This window comes from Myotis brandtii, unplaced genomic scaffold, assembly GCF_000412655.1.
Source record: "Myotis brandtii unplaced genomic scaffold, ASM41265v1 scaffold540, whole genome shotgun sequence".
NCBI classification, from domain to species: Eukaryota; Metazoa; Chordata; class Mammalia; order Chiroptera; family Vespertilionidae; genus Myotis; species Myotis brandtii.
In genome coordinates, this window is record NW_005369990.1 from 1,521,962 (window position 1) to 1,540,743 (window position 18,782).

General features: G+C 35.8%; 1 protein-coding gene across 4 annotated transcripts in view; it reads left to right on the plus strand.

Moving 5' to 3' along the window:
• DOCK7 (dedicator of cytokinesis 7) overlaps positions 1 to 18,782 on the plus strand; it is a 164,254-nt gene that overhangs the window by 68,575 nt on the left and 76,897 nt on the right. For all 4 annotated transcript variants that reach the window (XM_014549256.1, XM_014549257.1, XM_014549258.1 and 1 more), the window contains 5 exons: positions 3,231 to 3,301; positions 7,083 to 7,221; positions 8,123 to 8,224; positions 16,046 to 16,132; positions 18,067 to 18,298. In XM_014549256.1, coding sequence (XP_014404742.1) covers positions 3,231 to 3,301; positions 7,083 to 7,221; positions 8,123 to 8,224; positions 16,046 to 16,132; positions 18,067 to 18,298 — 631 coding nt within the window. The remainder of the gene's footprint in view (positions 1 to 3,230; positions 3,302 to 7,082; positions 7,222 to 8,122; positions 8,225 to 16,045; positions 16,133 to 18,066; positions 18,299 to 18,782) is intronic.

An 18,782-nucleotide genomic window follows, 5' to 3' on the forward strand; every position in this document is an offset into this window, starting at 1 on the left:
GGTGGGGGGTGCAGCCTGAGGTCCCCTGGCCTGGCACTGGGGCAGGGGGCATGGCCTGAGGTCCCCCGGCCTGGCGCTGGGGCGGGGGGCACGGCCTTAAGTCCCCTGTGAAGCTCCACTGGGCAGGGGCGCAGCCTCAGGTCCCCTGCCCCAGCCCAGAATTAGGGAAGCGCCTTCACCTACTCATGGCTTTTGAACCAGTGACTCCCTCTTGGGCTCGGGAACCACCTGTAAATAACTAAAGGCAATGCATCGAGTGCCACATCCAGCCCAGGACATTACACCCTATGCAAGGTGGGCAGCCACCCTCCTCCCAAAGATATTTGTGTGGGGTCAATTTTTAGAGCCTCAGGTCCCTGCTGATTGCTTGCTAAGGCTCGTTATGGGAACTCGGCCTTCGCTGTGGGTGCAGCCATCTTGTGTTACGGAAACCCTGCCTCTGCTGTGGGCGCCACCATCTTTGTGATGACGTGGTGGTCAATTTGCATATTCTCTCTTTATTAGATAGTATTGGTATAGGGATTCAAAGGCACAGGTGCTCATTGGTAGGAGAGAATGCCTTAAAGGTGGTGAAATGTTAATGGCAATAGGTCTAGATGGTGGGGGTAGGAAAGCAATTCAGGTTGGAGAATATCCTTCAACCGAGGTGAATTGCCAGTGAGCCAGAGCAGTGGAAGGTTGAAATAGTAGATTGAAGCCAGACTGGGGAAACTGACCAAATTATGACTTAGTATTTGTGGAACACTAATAAGTGCAAGATTTTTTACTCAACTCTAAGTAACATATAGAATAGGGGCACAACTGTCACTGTAGATGTTCAACTTCTGGCAACTCTAGTGGAATGCAAATGAGCTAAGAATAGGTGCATTGTTAACAATTTTATTTTAGCCTTCTGTATCAGACATTTGAATCAAGTTCTGATTTTCTACCAACTAGGAAAGCTGTATATTTTCTTCTTTCCTATTGCCTCAATTTCATCAGCATTTTTAGAACTTGATAGCAGCAAGCACAAATTATTCATCTTTGTATTCTGTGGCAGCTATTTCAGATCCTTGCATATAATACATATTGAATAAATATTTGTTGAATATGCAGAATTTATTTTTGAGATTCTAATTAGCATTTCATGTTCTTTACCAGCTCTTTATTTCTGCTGAAGGGATGAACATGCTATCACAGTTGATAAAAAGATACTGGATTGTAAAAATAGATGTGTTGGTATTTTATGTGAATTGCCGTATAAATTTGAGTTTATGACAAATGCAATATATGTAAAATAATCTGTTTTATTGTTTGCCTAACAAACTCTTCCTTGTCTTACCATCTGTATGGCCTCCTCTACAGAACCCTAGCTGCATCCAGCCACATTGCAGTTAGACCCCTCTCCCTTTTGGTGCTACCAAAGCATCTTCTTACTTCTGTTATGGGCCTTATAACTTTATGATTATATGTTGATTTCTTCATCATGTCCACTAGACTGTGAGCTCCTTGAGGGCAGGGACCATGTCTTACTCATGATTATATCTTGATGCCTATCTTAGTGCTTGGTACATAATTGATGCTCCATTCATATTGATGAATGATTAAACATACATGTTGATGATCAAAAAAGGAATACATTCCACTGTATATCATTCATGTTATGAAGATAAATGAGTTATTCTGTGAAAAATGATAGCTTCTCAATGGGGAAAAAAAAGGTACCACATTCCTTTATTTGTATATTATTAGTCATATGAAAATATAATGTTTTTTATGTTTATGTGAGTGGTTGGTTTGAAAGTATATAAACAGACCCATTTTGTTTGCTTATTTAAAAAAAATAAAGACTAAGATAATTTTTGATCATATAATGTCAATATGATAAAACCATAAACTCTAATTCTGGCACTGGAACAATCTTTAAAAAATGTTTTTTAATCCTTACCCGATAATAGGTTTTTATTGATTTGAGAGAGAGAGGAAGAGAGAGAGAGAAACATCAGTCGGTTGCCTGCCATACGCCCCCAATTGGAGATTGAACCTGCAACCTGGGTATGTGCCCAGACCAGGAATCAAACCCACCACCTTTTGGTGTACAGGAAGACACTCCAACCATTTGAGCCACATTGGCCAGGGCTGGAACAACCTTTTATAAAAATATAGTGAAGTATTCTTAGCAAATTGATTAAATTAGAGTTTTCTAGGAGAGTCATAATTATTACACTTTAAATGCACTTAAAATAAAAGGGCCTGCTTGAGATACTGCAGAAAGAGACAAAATACCTGTTAATATGTTCTTTTTATTTTGGGATGGTGCCAATTAGTCCCTTTGTATAGGAATATATTTGAGTTGTTTTACCAGTTGTGTTGATGAAAGTGTGCTGACAGGACTGCATTCCTATTCATGCATATGTAGAGATGGCTGGCCAGACGTAAGAGTTTAATCTGTGGCTAGATAACATTGCAAGGCTACCTGTCTCCCACTGGAATCATAACTGTGATGATGACATCATTAAGCCAACGTTCTAATCAGCTGCCCTAATTAACCACCACTTGCTGTTAGAATTCAAGAGGCAGATATATAAGACTGTATTATTTTACTGCTAAACCTTCTTCAAAAGTAGTATTGTATTTTTTTGATATGGTGGATTTTTAAAATACATGTTAGAATATAAAATGGATCTGTATTACTTTCAACAATAAAGATAAATTTTTAAAAAGAATATAAAATGGAGCTCCCCTCCATTGTAGAGTAGCTTGCAGGTAGTACTAGAAGCAAAGGATACCTAAAATAGGATTTTTAAATATCATTTATAAATAATAAATATTTGACTTTCAGAATGACTGCTGTCTTAGTGGTGAAGCCACCAATTTGTATAGTAGATATATGCCACCATTTTAGGACCATATTTCTTATATAAATTCCAAATGATGTGCTGTATCCAGATTTTAAGATGAATTATCTTCTTTCAAAAAAAGAAAGAAATGTACCTCATTGCCCAATATATATAAATATAACGGATAGAAATTTTTTGAATGTTTGAATGTCAGATGGGTCTATAGTTGAAAAGAAATTTAGAATTAAGCAATTGAACTTATTAATGATCGTCAGTAGGCACATTGTTCTTCACTGGGCTGATTTTGCCCATTGTTCTCAAATAGTTTTTAAATCAGACAAATTCTTACATAGATATGAAACATCCAACATTTATTACAACAAAGTTTCAACATGCTGTTATTTGTTACAGGTAATCTTTGGTAAATCTAGCTGTTCAGAATTTTCAAAGGAAGCCTATACAGCCGTAGTATATCATAACAGGTACTGAATTCAAATATTTCTTTCAAAGTTACTCACTTCTCAGTGGCATTGTTAGCACTCACGTTAGTGTGTTTCCCAAATGCTTTGCTGCACTGAATGTGCAAATTCAAGACAGCTGACATCACAGTTATAATTTTCAATATGTGGATCCATATTTTCTATATACATCTCAAATAAAAGATTTTATACACAAAACATCTTTTCTGTCAAATTCTCTGATCCTTTCATTTTTATTATATTATGATTGATTATCTTTGTGGCTTCTGGTTTTTCAGTCTTTTCCCTATTATATTCCCCTAACATTTTGCAGCTTCACTTAACTCTTTACTAAGCTTGAAACTAGTCAATTAAATTGATGATATTTTCAACATCCAATAATCCTTTAACTTGGTGCCTTTCCATTTTACTTCTTTGAGAAATTAACTTTAGATAACCTTAAATTTCTGCTTTTGTTCTTTTTTTTATATATATATATTTTATTGATTTTTTTACAGAGAGGAAGGGAGAGAGATAGAGAGTTAGAAACATCGATGAGAGAGAAACATCGATCAGCTGCCTCCTGCACACCTCCTACTGGGGATGTGCCCGCAACCCAGGTACATGCCCTTGACCGGAATCGAACCTGGGACCTTTCAGTCCGCAGGCCGACGCTCTAGCCACTGAGCCAAACCGGTTCCGGCTGTTCTTTCTTTTTTAATTGAATGCTGTTGGAGAAAAAGCACAAAATTGTACCAGTCAGTACTATCATAGGTTATTTTACCTTCTTTTGGCCCCAAAAGATAACTTTTTGTTAATTTTTTTGTCATCACTTTTTTACCCTCTCTCTCATTATGCAGTAGCTGTTTTAAGTTTTTCTTCCCCTTCCTCTAGCTGCTACCTCTTTTCTGTTTGCTTTTACTCTTAGCTTTTCTATTTTATTAAGTTGATTGAGTCCATCCCACTTAAGATCCATCAACTTTTCTGCCCTTCACCTCAAATATCTTTGCACTGATCTACCTTCCTTCTGTTTCAAAGGCAGTATTGGCCCACATCCTGCTCAATGTGAATCTGCTCTTAAACAATCTTATCCAGCTTCTTCCAGAATATGACTTCATCAGTTATCCCTTCTCTTGCATCATCAAACTCCTGTTTCATTCGCTCCATCTCTTGCTGTCAAAAAGAAGCTTATGTTTTCTATTCTTAAAAAACAAACAAAACAAGTCTTTCTCCAGTGCTGTTGTACAGCATGTTTTCCCCTGATCTCCTTAAAACTTTATTCTTTCTCACATTTTTTACAGCCCTCTCTCATTTCCTTCTATCTCTTTGAAAGTGTTCTGTAGTAATTATTCTCAATTTTTCTTTTCTTTTAAGTACAGACATTCCATACAAAAAAGTAAGGTTTTGTCCTTAACCCTACTATTCTCTTCCTAAATAATTTTATGTATTTCTCAGACTTACACTCAATGAAAATGCTTCTACTTTTACCTTTATGTGTACTGCTCACAACTTTTATTTTCAGCCAGAACCTTCTTTCTGAGGTACAGACATGTATTTTTTGGTGGCCTATTGGGCATATTCATTTGGATTCCTTGCTGCTTTTCCAATTTCCATGTATTTTCTCCTGGCCCTCTTCCTGATCCTATCTGTTTCTTTTTATTAGTAGTACCACCAATTTTCTAGTTAGTCTGACTCAAACTTTAAGACATCCTTGCCTTCCTTCTTCATTTCTCTAATATTCAAGTATCTTTCTTTTACATCTTGATAATTTTCTTCCTATCTCATCACCAAACATAATCTGTGCTGTCCTATTTCTGGGCCTTTCTTGGATCTTTATTTCTATTATACTAGTATACAGATTCCCTCTACCTACTGAGCTTTTTTACTCATTCTTTAAGGCTCATATTATATATCTCTTCCTAAATATAATTCCTTGACCTAAAATTTTAAGAAATCTGTTGAACTCTGTTTTTGAAGCATTTAACTTTATATGCTCTATCCCAGGAGTTGGCAAACTTTTTCCACAAAGGGTCAAATAGTATATATTTAGGCCCTGTGGGCCATGTGGTCTCTATTGCAACTACTCAGCCCTGCTGTTGTAGTTCAAAAGCAGCCATAGCCAGTAAGTAAAGTTGCAAATCAATGGGCATGACTGTCTTCCAGTAAAATTTTATTTATGGGCACTGAAATGTGAATTTCATATAATATTTAAAGTGAACCAGTATACTTTTGATTTTTTCAACCGTGTAAAAATAAAAAAAAAACATTCTTAGTTTGTAGTTTAAACAAAACCCAGGCAGATGACTGGATTTGGTCTGTGTGCAATAGTTTGCCAACCCCCAGTTTATTTATATTTCTATAAATTATATATTTTTGAGGGTAATTTTTTTTATGTTCATCTTTAAACCCACCGCAATGCCTAACCTAAAGGTGGGCAATTCACTTGCTTGATTGGAAGATGTTTAATTTTCTGTAACAGTCTTCACATAATACAATTTAAAGAAAGACATTAACTAAAACACTCCATACAAGGAAAAATATTGATAAAGAAAGTAGTAATTTCTAAATGTATCTCAGTTTGTGGCTAAGTCTTTATTTTTGTTCTTATCATTAGCAGAATTTAAATGACAGTATAGTGTAACATTGCTAGTAAATTAAACTTTCTCATTAATTCAGTGATGACTAGAAAGATCAGTAATAAGATGTGTAGCATCTTTTTACTCAACCAAAGTCATCAAATTCTCAGATGGCTAGCATTGGCTGTCTTTCTTGTGGGTATTAAAAGCCTCATTCCACTTACTATTTCTGTGATCGAATCTACACCTCTTAGCACTTTGAGGCTTATTTGAAAAGAATATTTGACCTATAAGCATCAGAGGAAAAAAACCCTACTTGGTTTTGGATGAACAGCCTTCTCTTTAAAGGTAGTTGGAGCTCTATGGTTTGGATGCATTTTCATTGAAGATAACTCTGAGAGATACTAACTCAACCTGGAAGATTGGGATGCTAAGATTTTATCCCTTTTAAGTCTATATAATAAATAGTAGCTATGCTTTCCTGTAAAAATTCTCAATGGATATTGAGACAAAAATTCCATTGGTTTGATCAAATATATTTGCTGTATTCTTTATAGTGACTGGAAACACTTCTAACATGTGGAACAAATGTAATTTGTGTGTATTCCCTGATTTTTTTTTCTTTTCTTTGAGCTGTTAGTCAATGTTTTGGTAACATCATTTATTTCTTTAGCAATGGGATAATTGATGTAAGACATTTCATAGAGAGCCCTACTTGATACTAAGTTGTCTAAAGTTACCTTTTTATTTTTTTACAAAAGGGTAATACAAATTAGTCTTAATTTGAAGCTGTACTCCTATAACAGAAAAATGTTTTTTTGTGGTATGGTTTTAAAATATACACTTACAAAATTCTATATTATTTTTATGTGATGTGTATCAGAATTGGTTTAGAAATAATAGAAAGCCTTACCCGAGTCTCCTCTTTTATAGTTTCCAATCTAATGAAGGTCTCAGCATCAAGGTGGTAATTATTAATGAATTTTCATATAATAGGATTACTCAGCCCATTAATAAAAATGGGAGGAGAAATTTTAGAAACAGTGACAGTTCCCTCATCTGGAAGTAGGAGTTAGTTATTTTGGAATAAAGAAAAATATTTGGACTAGAAGAAAAATTAAGCATGAATCCTGAAATTAATTTTAAAATACTCAAATATACAAATGCAGTAATTCTTTGTTTTGAACAAATTACTGACTATTGATCTGTTTTGTTGTTTTTGTATGAAGGTCTCCTGATTTTCATGAAGAAATCAAGGTTAAACTCCCTGCTACTTTAACTGACCATCATCACTTGCTTTTTACTTTTTATCATGTTAGTTGTCAACAAAAACAAAATACTCCTCTTGAAACTCCTGTTGGATATACAGTAAGTATATTTTTGTTAAATAATTAGCTCTTTGATCTTAAAACTAGTACAATATTTAAGATATATGTAGTTGGTATAATAATTCTTATCTGATTCCCCACATTGGTTAGGAAGGATCATTATAACAATAAAATGCTCATTAATGTAATTAATTGACTAACAATCTAAACATTAGGTGTTGGTCCTGATTATTATGTTTACCCAACTGTACAATATAAATATAATAATTTTAAGGGTTCTTCAGAAAAGAATAGTTTGAATGTAAAATGATTAAAAAGGACTTTTGTCAATTAAATATATTTTTACTTTAATTAAAGGCAATTAAGCCCTTGAGTACTTTTTGGAAAATCATTATGATTGAATTGCAAAAGCAAACCTAAGATGAAGGACATCATAATATGCTATTACTACTTTGTTAGAAAATTCATGCCTCCACCCAAAAGAGAAAAGTCAACATTTGATTTATGTTTTTGTCTTTTGCAGTTTGTGGCATGAATTTTGCTAAATGTAAGAAAATAAATTCATGTTCATACTTGAAAATTTTCAACAGTCATATCTAATCAAATCTTTTTTTTCTTATATTGACACTGCTACCCCAGTTTAATATTGATACACTCTGTGGCCTTTTTTTACTACCAATTCTCCTTTGGCTAATAAGGACCTTGTATAGATTTAAAAATTGTATAGTTAGTAATAATAATATCTCACGGATCATTTTTAATAAATTATTGTCAGGGAAACTTTGGGGAAATTATGAAAGCTCATAATTACATAATTAAATCCCTTTGGTGTTTGGGGATGTGAGACAAATGTGGCTTGTATTCAGTTCTTAAAACAGATTTTCCAAGCAATTACTTTTAAAAACAATTTAAATGAATATTGTTTCCTTTTTATTTAAAAGTGGATACCAATGCTTCAGAATGGACGATTAAAGACTGGGCAGTTTTGCCTACCGGTCTCACTGGAAAAACCACCACAGGCTTATTCTGTACTGTCTCCTGAGGTCAGTATCCTCACGTTGAAATTCTCCAGATTGAACGAAATGGGTTTTCATTACAAAGGTGTTTTTCTCAAACAAGACCTTGTGATTCTGTTTATAAGTATGTTGATAATGAAGTAATAATATTATTTTCCTCTTATAATTAAAATTATAGAATACTAAGAAGCTTTCATACTATTTTAAAAATGTAAGTTTATTCATTTTAAAATAATAATACATGAAAATAAACTCAAAGAAAAGATACACTTGGAAAATTTTTATATTGTAACGAGAAGTTTCTTTAAATAAATCTTTATTTTAGTAGTTAATATTTAACTACAAGGCTAGAAGGAGAACAGATTTAAATCATTTTTTAAAGAAATGTTTTATAATTACTGATCATTGATCATATATGTGAAAATAAAGTGGCTATAAATATGCTAAAAATATAGTGCTTTATTTTAAGAGACATTAGCAGCTTTGATGATTATATGTGACTTGAAAGAAACAAAAACATTGGAAAAATCTCACTCAAGAATTAGTAGCCACTGTTCAAAACGAAAGTGCCCTTTGAGAGAACTACTACATGATGATTACCAATCCACTTAATGTGTTGACCATCAATATAAACATTAATCTGAAATATGTATTGTGAATGTTGTCCTGGTGGAATTTTTTTCAGAATAGAACTCAGAAAGTATTCACAAATAAATTAGTATTGTTTTTATTTCTTAAAACAGAAGAAGAAACAATATAATGCTACTGCTTTGACTTCATTTTTCACTATTATCTCACTCTGCTCTAGCCATGTAGCACAGTCACCTTAGCTGTTCTTCAAACATGAAAAGAGCATTTCATCCCAGGCCCTTTGCACTTCTGTCTGCTGGCAATGCTTTATCATAAGGCCTGCTTCTCCGTTTCATTCAGGTAGCCACTTAAATGCCACCTCTTCAGAGAGGTTGTCTGTGATCATTGTTAAGCGCCCAGCCTGTTTTGTCTTCCGGACGGAAAGTACAGTGTCAGTCACCGGTGATTGACATAGCGCTTAACATGTTAAATGAATGAATAAAGATAGTAGAAATTAAAAATATGACTCTCCCCCTCCTTCCCTAATCTGTCATTTAGTTTTTCATGAACACATTTGTTCAGTAAATAAGTTAGTCTTCAGCCAGGGATAGCATTGTATTTCAAAAGGAAGTATTTTGAAAGAAAATATGATTTTTATGGAAGTTATGTATTTGATTTTCCATGTTTTGCAAATGCAAGGTCAGCTTTCTAAAAGCAAAGTTGGTGGTTTCTTTCAGCTATGTTGTGTATGCTCATATATAAAAAATATGGTGATGATTTGGATTTGACTATAGACATATAGTATGGCTGATTGATACTGAGATAAACCACCTGATTAAAAATGCTTACACTTTTGTATATTTTAATTACTATATTAAAATAACAGTATATATTCTTCGCTTTTATTTAAAGAATAGTAAATATTACTGGTTTTAGTGCTTAATTTAAAATATGTGAAGATAAGTATTTCAACATTGAACTTTTATAGGTCATTGCTTAACGCAATTTTTCATTTACTTTCCTGGCTGAGGTTGAGCTTTGTTTGAAGGTCAGAGACCTTCTGATATGTGCTAACTTCAGTAGTTCTTTGGGCCTTAGAATATGAGGCTTGCCATATATGCATGCTTAGATACTGGTAAACTACTATCTATAACCAGTGAACTATTGTTTTATGATATTTGACTGACCATTTCTAGTGATCAGTGAATCATTTTCTTTTTAAAACTGGGTAGAAAGGAAGGTAAACCTTTATGTGGCTTTGCTTTGCCTCATCTTCTTGATAACTATTTTCCCCTTAAGTTTTCATGTTCCTTTCACTGAACCTATAAGTACTCTTCCTAGGCAGGACCACTGGCTACAGTTCATGTGAACGGTATTCCCAAAGTGTATAACTTGTACAAAAATCAAGATGTTCTTGACACCTGCTGTTAGTTGATGAATCCTAAATCTGCATTTCTGCTCATCCGTATTTTGCCAGTTATTTTTCTTTACCAGGATATTCCACAGATACCTCAAGCATAAAATGCCTAACATTAGATTTATTCTTGTTAAATAACTTTTGGAACCTTAGGGTGAGAGAAAAACCTTGGCCACCAATGTACCTGAACAGACTGATGGTACTTTGGTGAATTTACCTCCTTTCAGTGTCATCAGCTTTTCAGGAGCAGTGTTTATTGGGCTCCAGGAAGCAGATTCATACTTACAAAATTCATGAAGATAGATGTAGAGACCAGCATGGCAGTCTGTCAACAGATTTTTTTCTCTGTAGGATTATGGTATTCAGTACTCATCATAGTCACTAGGACCTTAAAATAGTTTTGTTTGATTGTTTTTGCCTGATATATGTCACAATGAAAAAATATACATACCCTTTATCTCATTAATTATACTTCTAAATATTTATTCTACAGATATATTTGCACAAGTATGCAAATATCCGCATATAGCATATTTCTAAACTTCACAGTGGTTAAATCTATATACGGATACTTACATTTTTCAATTTATTGTTATTTTATTTAATAATATAATAAACAATGATGCATCCACCATGCAATCCAAGAACTAGAATATTGACAATAACTTGCATCATTTATTTGTTCCTCCCCATCCCATACTCTTTTTCCCTCTATAAAAAACTAGCTTTCTTTTTTAAAAATTGTGGTAAATATACATAACATAAGATTTACCATTTTAAAGTGTGCAGTTCTGTGGCATTAAGTATGTTCACATTATTTTGAAAACTGGCGTCATAAAACAACTTTGTGTGTGACTAAAGAATACATTTTTTAATTTGCTTATGTTATGAATTTAACAACAATTTATTATTTGTATGTAATCCTCTGGGACTTGCTTTTTCTTTTTCTTTCTGTTTTAAAATATATTTTATTGATTTCAGAGAGGAAGGGGGAGAGAGAGAGAGAGAGATAGAAACATCAGTGATGAGAGAGAATTATTGATTGGCTGCCTCCTGCACACTTTACACTGGGGATGAACCTGCAACCCCGTCATGTGCCCTGACCTGGAATCGAACCGTGACCTCCTGGTTCATAGGTCGACGCTCAACCCCTGAGCCATGCAGGCCAGTCTGGAACTTGCTTTTTCCATTCAGCATTATATTACCAAGATTTAGTATTTCTTTTGATTAAAATAAAATATTCCTCTGGCCTTTTGTTGTCCTTAAAATTTAGTCCAGATTTTTTTCCCATGACCTTCAAATCTCTGAATGATCTGAGGGTGTGTCCACCTCTCCAGCGCTGTCTTTTACCATAACTGCAGCCTGTCTTAGTACTTAGACTTTCTTCCAAAATTTTTCCTGCCTCCAAGTCTTTGAATCATCTTACTTCTCTTCCTGTTCGTCACATGGCTGGATTCTTATCATTTTCTGAATTGTATATAAAATAGCACCTCCTCAGAAAGGTCTCTCTTCACTTCATGAACTTTCGACCCTTTCCTCCTCCACATTGCTGATATACTCTATCATATTAATCCAATTTTATTTACTTAATATTTATCACAATCTGAAATTATTTACTTACTTGTTTTTCTCTATTCCTGTCAGCTGCCTGAGAGTAGACCTTATGTTTACCATAAAACCCCAAAACCTAGAAAAATAGGTAGAGACTTTAGTAAATATTTGTTGTTTGAATTAAATAGAAAAAATTACAAAATTATTGGTATTAGCAAAAAATAAAACATGGAAATTACCTGGATATCGACCAAGAGTTTAATGTTTAATTAAATTTTTGTACACCCATACAATGAATGGTATAATTGTAAGAGGAATGATAATATCCCAATAGGATATTTAGAATAAAACATAAAAACAGCTCGAACCGGTTTGGCTCAGTGAATGGAGCTTCGGCCTGCAGACTGAAGGGTCCAGGGTTCGGTTCTGGTCTGGGGCATGTACCTTGGTTGCAGGCACATCCCCAGTAGGGGGTGTGCAGGAGGCAGCTGATCGATGTTTCTCTCTCATCGATATTTCTAACTCTCTATCCATCTCCCCTCCTCTCTGTAAAAAAAATCAATTAAATATATTTTTTAAAAAAACAAACATAAAAGCAAACAGTATAGCGACGAACAAACTTAGTATGTAGGTATATATCAGTAATTGTGTGGGAAATAGTTTGGAAAATATACATCAAATTTAGCAAAGTTAGTTATTGAAGCGCTGTGCGATTGTGAGCATTTTTGTTATTTTAAACCTCATATACTTTGAAAGGCAGTGTGGCATAATTACCAGGGTTTTACACTTGGCTTCACCACTTCCAGTTGTGTGTTCTTGGGCAAGTGTCTTAATTTCTCTGTTATGGACTGAATTGTGGTCCCCACTCCCGGCTCATATTTTGAAGCCCTAACCCCCACATGTGATAGTATTTGGAGATTTGCCTTTTGAGAGGAATTGAGTTTCCATGAGGTCATGAGGGTGGGGCCTCATGATAGAATTAGTTATAAGGAGACACCAGAGAGCTTGCTCTCTCTTGAGGACACAGTGAGATGGTGGCCATCTGCAAGCTAGGAGGAGGTTCTCACCAGATACTGACCATGTTGGTGCCTTGATCTTGGACTTGAGGTCTTCAGACTGTGAGAAGATAAATTTCTGTTGTTTAAGCCACCCAGCATATGGTGTTTTATAAGCGCAGTCTGATCTAAGGCACTACACTCTCTGTGTCTGAATTTTCTCATCTGTAAATTGAGGAGAATAATTAATGCTTATAATAAAGAGTTGTGTTGATGATTGTATGATTTAATGGCATGCAGAGCATTTAGAATGGTGCCAAACACATAAAAAGTATTAAAGTAATATTTGCTACTGTTACACCATTCCTTTTACCACACTGCTTGTTAGAATTTTTTAAGACAACAGTTATTACGTTAGCAAGCATCAGAATCACCTGGAGAGTTTGCTGTAACACCAGTTGTTGAACCTTACTCCCTCCACCCCCACTCACCCCAGTTTCTGATGCAGTAGATCTGGGCGGGGTGTTAATTATTTACATTTCAAACAAGTGCCCAGATCATGTTTGTGTTGCTGGTCCTTACTTCAAGCTTTGAGAACCGCTATTTTTAAAGAAGTATGTGTTCACACTTTATTTGTGTGTCCTTTTTTTTTTTTTTTTTTGTAACTGAAAACAGTATTTTGGGCTGATAGAGCCAGTACTGATTTTTGCTTTGAGACATTTAAATTCACTTTTTCTTTTTTTCCAGAAATATTTCTAAATCTATATTATTTGCCTCAATAGAGACATTACATGTATACCTATTCATGTTGAATTATTTAACAGTAAATTAACTTTATTTCAGCGGTTCTCAACCTGTGGGTCGTGACACCTTTGGCAGTTGAACGACCCTTTCACAGGGGTCGCCTAAGACCATCCTGCATATCAGATTTTACATTATGATTCATAACAGTAGCAACATTACAGTTATGAAGTAGCAATGAAAATAATTTTATGATTGTGTCACAACATGAGGAACTGTATTTGAGGGCCAGAAGGTTGAGAACCATGCTTTATTTGATTTTCTTTTCTGCACATAAAGATATGAAACCATGGAAAAGAAACCCTTTTATTTATTTATTTATTTATTTATTTATTTATTTATTGCTGAGTGTATAATTTTGTCATGACTTTCACAGATATTTATCATTGCTTGTTGTATTTTTTTTTTAATGATGGCTGCTTTAAAATTCTGTCACATCTGTCCAACATTGATATCTTAGTATTGGTATCGGTTGTCTTTTTCGCATTTAAGTTGAGATTTGCCAGGTTCTTGGTATGATGGATGATTTTTTTATTATATCACTAGAGGCCCGGTGCATGAAAATTCATGCACTGGAGGGGGGGGTCCCTCAGCCCGGCCTGCCCCCTCTCACAGTCCGGGAGCCCTCAGGGGCAGGAGGCACCCGGCGATCAGGGGAAGGTGACGCCCCATCACACCTCTGCTGCTGCCACTGCTGGCAGTGCAAGCCTCAGCCGGCCCTGGGCGGCTGGGCAGCCACCATCCAAGGCTTGCCTGCGCCTTGGGCCAGCCCTGGGGGGCTGAGGGGACTGGGCGCCACCATTCTTGTGGCTGTGGGCACTGCTATCTTTGTGACAGTGTGAGGGTCAATTAGCATATTCCCTCTTTATTAGAATGGATGAACATTTTAGGTCATGACTCTAGATCTTATTTATGTCTTGTGTTTTAACAGTGGGGGTAGGGTCTGTTACTAGGTAAAGGTCCATATTCCTCATGTAACAATGTGTTGGGGTGAGGGCCTGTATTTCAGGCTTCCCACTAGGCTGTGCTAACACCTCCCTGGCTATGAGGGGGGGGTACCTTGTTACTGCTTTCCTCTTGGCCTTCACTGACACCACAGTTGGTGGGGATACTACTGGGCTGGGATCAGATCCCCCACTTCTGTCTTCTCTGATACCACCCAGTGTGTGTGGGGAGAGGTGGGGTTGTGCACCTCCTTACAGCCAGCTGAGGATAGAGACCCAGGCTCCCCACTCAGCCTGTGGAGGTGCCGTGGGACTGCAATTTGTTTTTGCCAAAGTAGGGCAAGTATTGGCTTTGACTAAAGAGAGCAGACTTTTCTTGGAGCTTTTTTATGTCTGCTCCTTTTGACATTTCTGGCTCAACAGCTTCTCTAGCACCTAGTCCAGGATATATCAGGCAAAAATAAAACCCAGGAAACAACTGCCTTATAGTTCCTCCCCTCCTGAGGTTCCTTGCCTGTCTGCATTCCTCTATCCATGCTTCTATTTTTTGGCAGTAATTAGCAGGAGGAATAGAAAGAACAGATGTACTCTCTTTTAAAAATAAGATTTTATTATATCACTAGAGGCCTGGTGCACGAATTTTGTGCACCGGGGGCAGAGAGGGAGTCCCTCAGCCCGGCCTGCACCCTCTCCAATCTGGGAACCCTCCGGGGATGTCCCACTGCTGGTTTTAAAATATTTTAAACCGGCAGTCGGACATCCCTCTCACAATCTGGGACCACTGGCTCCTAACTGCTCACCTGCCTGCCAGCCTGATCACCCCCTAACTGCTCCCTTGCTAGCCTGATTGATGCGTAACTGCTCCCCTGCCGGCCTGATGGCCCCCAACTGCCCTCCCCTGCCGGCCTGGTCTCCCCCACCTGCCCTCCCCTGTTGGCTTGATCTCGCCCCCCACTGCCCACCCCTGCCGGCCATCTTGTGGCGGCCATTTTGTGATGATGTGAGGGCGTCACATGAGGGCTGGAGGACCACCTAGGCTTTTATTAGTATAGATTTTAATTAATTTCTAGCAAAAAAAAAAGTTTTCTCATCCGTAAAACAGAATTTCTTGGTTTATGAATATTTTAAAGCCCACTTAAAACATAAGAGGAGTGTTTAAAATAAAGAAAATAGAATATTATAAACCATTAAGATGATATTGTGGATATGAAAAGAGATTCACAATGTAATATGTGAAAAACAGGTTGTAAAATATCTGTGATATCACCTATGTAAGGGTATGTATAGAACTATTTTCCTAGAGGAAGATTTGGAATTATATAAAGGGGTATGTCTCTGGGAAGATGCAATTTTGAATGTATATTTTCTGTTTTTGGCTCTTTGAGCCTCTTCATCTAGAAAACATTGATTTTGTAATAAGAATTAAGCATAAGTTTTACATTCATTTACAGTGCATAAAAATATATTTCACAGATTTTTTTTCTCATCAAGATACTGTAATTTTAAAATTTGTTTTCAGAGTTTATAATCAACTTAAGTATCTATGATTATTGTATTTTATATTTTATAGGTTCCTCTCCCTGGCATGAAATGGGTAGATAACCACAAAGGTGTTTTTAATGTTGAAGTTGTTGCTGTTTCATCTATCCATACACAAGTGAGTGTTAGTAATTTTTATGATCAAATTTCACTTGAATGAATTGAACATATTGTCTAGTACTTAAATCAGTTTTGTTGCCTGCTGTTAGACTTAGGAATATAAGTCAGTTAAAAATGTATAGATTTAGAAATTTCTTTTTATCAACAAAATGTTAATGTCAACCAAAGCAAATATTTTACTTTTCAAAATATTATTGACTTCATTTTGAACAATTAAGTAATTTTTGTCCCTAGGTTTCTGGTACATAGCAGTACTTTAAAGTTCAAAAAGCATCATCCAACATATTTTATTTCTCATAGACTCAGATATTTCAAATGGAAAGAGTTCTTAGGGATCATTTACTCCACATTCTTTACTATATTTCTTGAATATGCCAAGTTCTCCTTAAAGCCTTTACATTTACTATTTCTCTAGCTGGAATGCTTTTCCTCCTGACATTCATTTGACCTCTCTTCATTAAGGTTTCTGCTTACGTCAGAGAGGACTTTTCTGGTGACTCTTAAACAGCAGCCCCATTATTCTGTGTCGTCTTACCTTGCACTTACTACTGCTTTTTGCTCTCATGCACTCAGGCACTTTTGCTTCCTCTCACACTTTCTGTGTGTCCGTGTGTGTTTACGTGTACATATGTATACATACATAATATGCTTTTGTTTATTGGTTCTTTTTCCCATTAGACTGTAAACTTCATGAGGTCAGGGATGTTGTTACCTGTCAGGGAAAGAGACTTTCCTTTAAGGACCTTAAAATAGGGGAAATGTAAAAATAATTACAATACAATAAAATTAGAACTATGTTAGACATATGAACTAAATCAAGTACAGAGGAGTTGTCTGTTTTGCTGGGAACTGAGGTGTTTCGCTGATAAGTAGGCATTTACCATACAGAGAGAAGGTGGGCAACTCAGAAGATAAAAAGTGCAAAGAGACAGTAATCTGTTTAAGGACGGGCAAACAATGTAAAGTGTATGAGAAATTGTGATAGGTGAAGATGGAAGACCAGGATGGTAACAGATTATGAAGGAACTTGAATGCTTTAGAGTTTAGAGTCCAGGTAGATGGTGATTTCTGGCCTAAATATAGGAAACATGAGAGAAGTAAATTTGGGAGCACATTAAGGGGGAGCAGTTTGGAGCTATAATGAGTTTATTTTTTAGCTTGTTGAGTTTGACATGACTATGCAATTCAGATGACAATGTCCTATAGGCAGTTGTAATTTGTTTGCTATTCAGGATTGGAGATAATAGAGTAAATAGATAGTGGGTATAGATGGAGCTGAGAGCAATAAATTAGTAATGGGCACAGATAGTTTACTAACACATCTATCCCTATAATTGAGCTCTAAAACAATAAGACAGACTCACTGGGAAACATATCCTGAATTAGTATCAATATATTTCTTAATTAGTAGTATTTGAAGTGGCTACTTTACAATAATAAGTGAAAATACAGAGTGGGGCAAAAGTAGGTTTACATTTGTAAATATACAAAACACAGTTTATTCTTGTATTATTATTTATTATTTTTTAAAATATATTTTTTATTTCAGAAAGGGAGGGAGAGGGAGAGAGATAGAAACATCAATAATGAGAGAGAATCATTGATCGGCTGCTTCCTGCACGCCCCCTACTGGGGATAAAGCCAGCAACCTGGGCATGTGCCCTGACGGGGAATCCACCAGTGACCTCCTGATTCATGGGTCAACGTTCAACTGGCCGGGCTATTACTATTTTTTATATTAACAACTGTAGACCTACTTACTAATATGCCCCACCCTATAGATTTAGTGTTTAATTGGAAACAATGTTTATATATACTGGTATGTACTTTTTTGTATTATCAGTTAATATGAGATGTTTTATTAGTGTTTTATAGTTTGGAGAATTTATAGAGCTCTACTTGCTTAGTGCTTTTGTTCACTCTTTGTTTTAGGATCCTTATCTTGACAAGTTTTTTGCTCTGGTCAACGCTCTGGATGAACACATGTTCCCTGTTCGAATTGGAGATATGCGAATCATGGAAAATAACTTAGAAAATGAATTGAAGAGCAGTATTTCAGCATTGAATTCATCTCAGTTGGAACCAGTGGTCCGATTTCTTCATCTTCTGCTTGATAAACTGATACTTTTAGTTGTTAGACCTCCAGTCATTGCTGGCCAAATAGGTAATTTACTTTTGTTTGGGGAATCATAGAATTTATAATTTGGTATTTTTAACTTTTGCAAAATAGAACCATGATTCCTGTTTGTTATTTATAAGGATGCATTTGATTGCGGAGGTGGGGGGGTGAGGGTTGTTATTTACTTGTCTCAAATGCCAAAAAATGATAACTTACTTTTGTTTTTTATAAAATTTGCCGTATAGACTTCTCAAATTATGGAAACAAATTAATTTACTTACCAAGTATTTTTTTTAAATTCTTTATTAGTTAAGGTATTACAAATGTGTCCTCATCCCCCCCATTAACCCCATCCTTCCCTCCCCCCCCTACCCCGCAGTCATGCTCTCATCCCCCTGTTGTCCATGTCCATTGGTTTGGCTTATATGCATGCATACAAGTCCTTTGGTTGATCTCTTCCCCTTACCCCCTCCCTCCCCTACTTTCCTTCTGGGGATTGATAGTCTGATCGCCGTTTCTCTATCTTTGG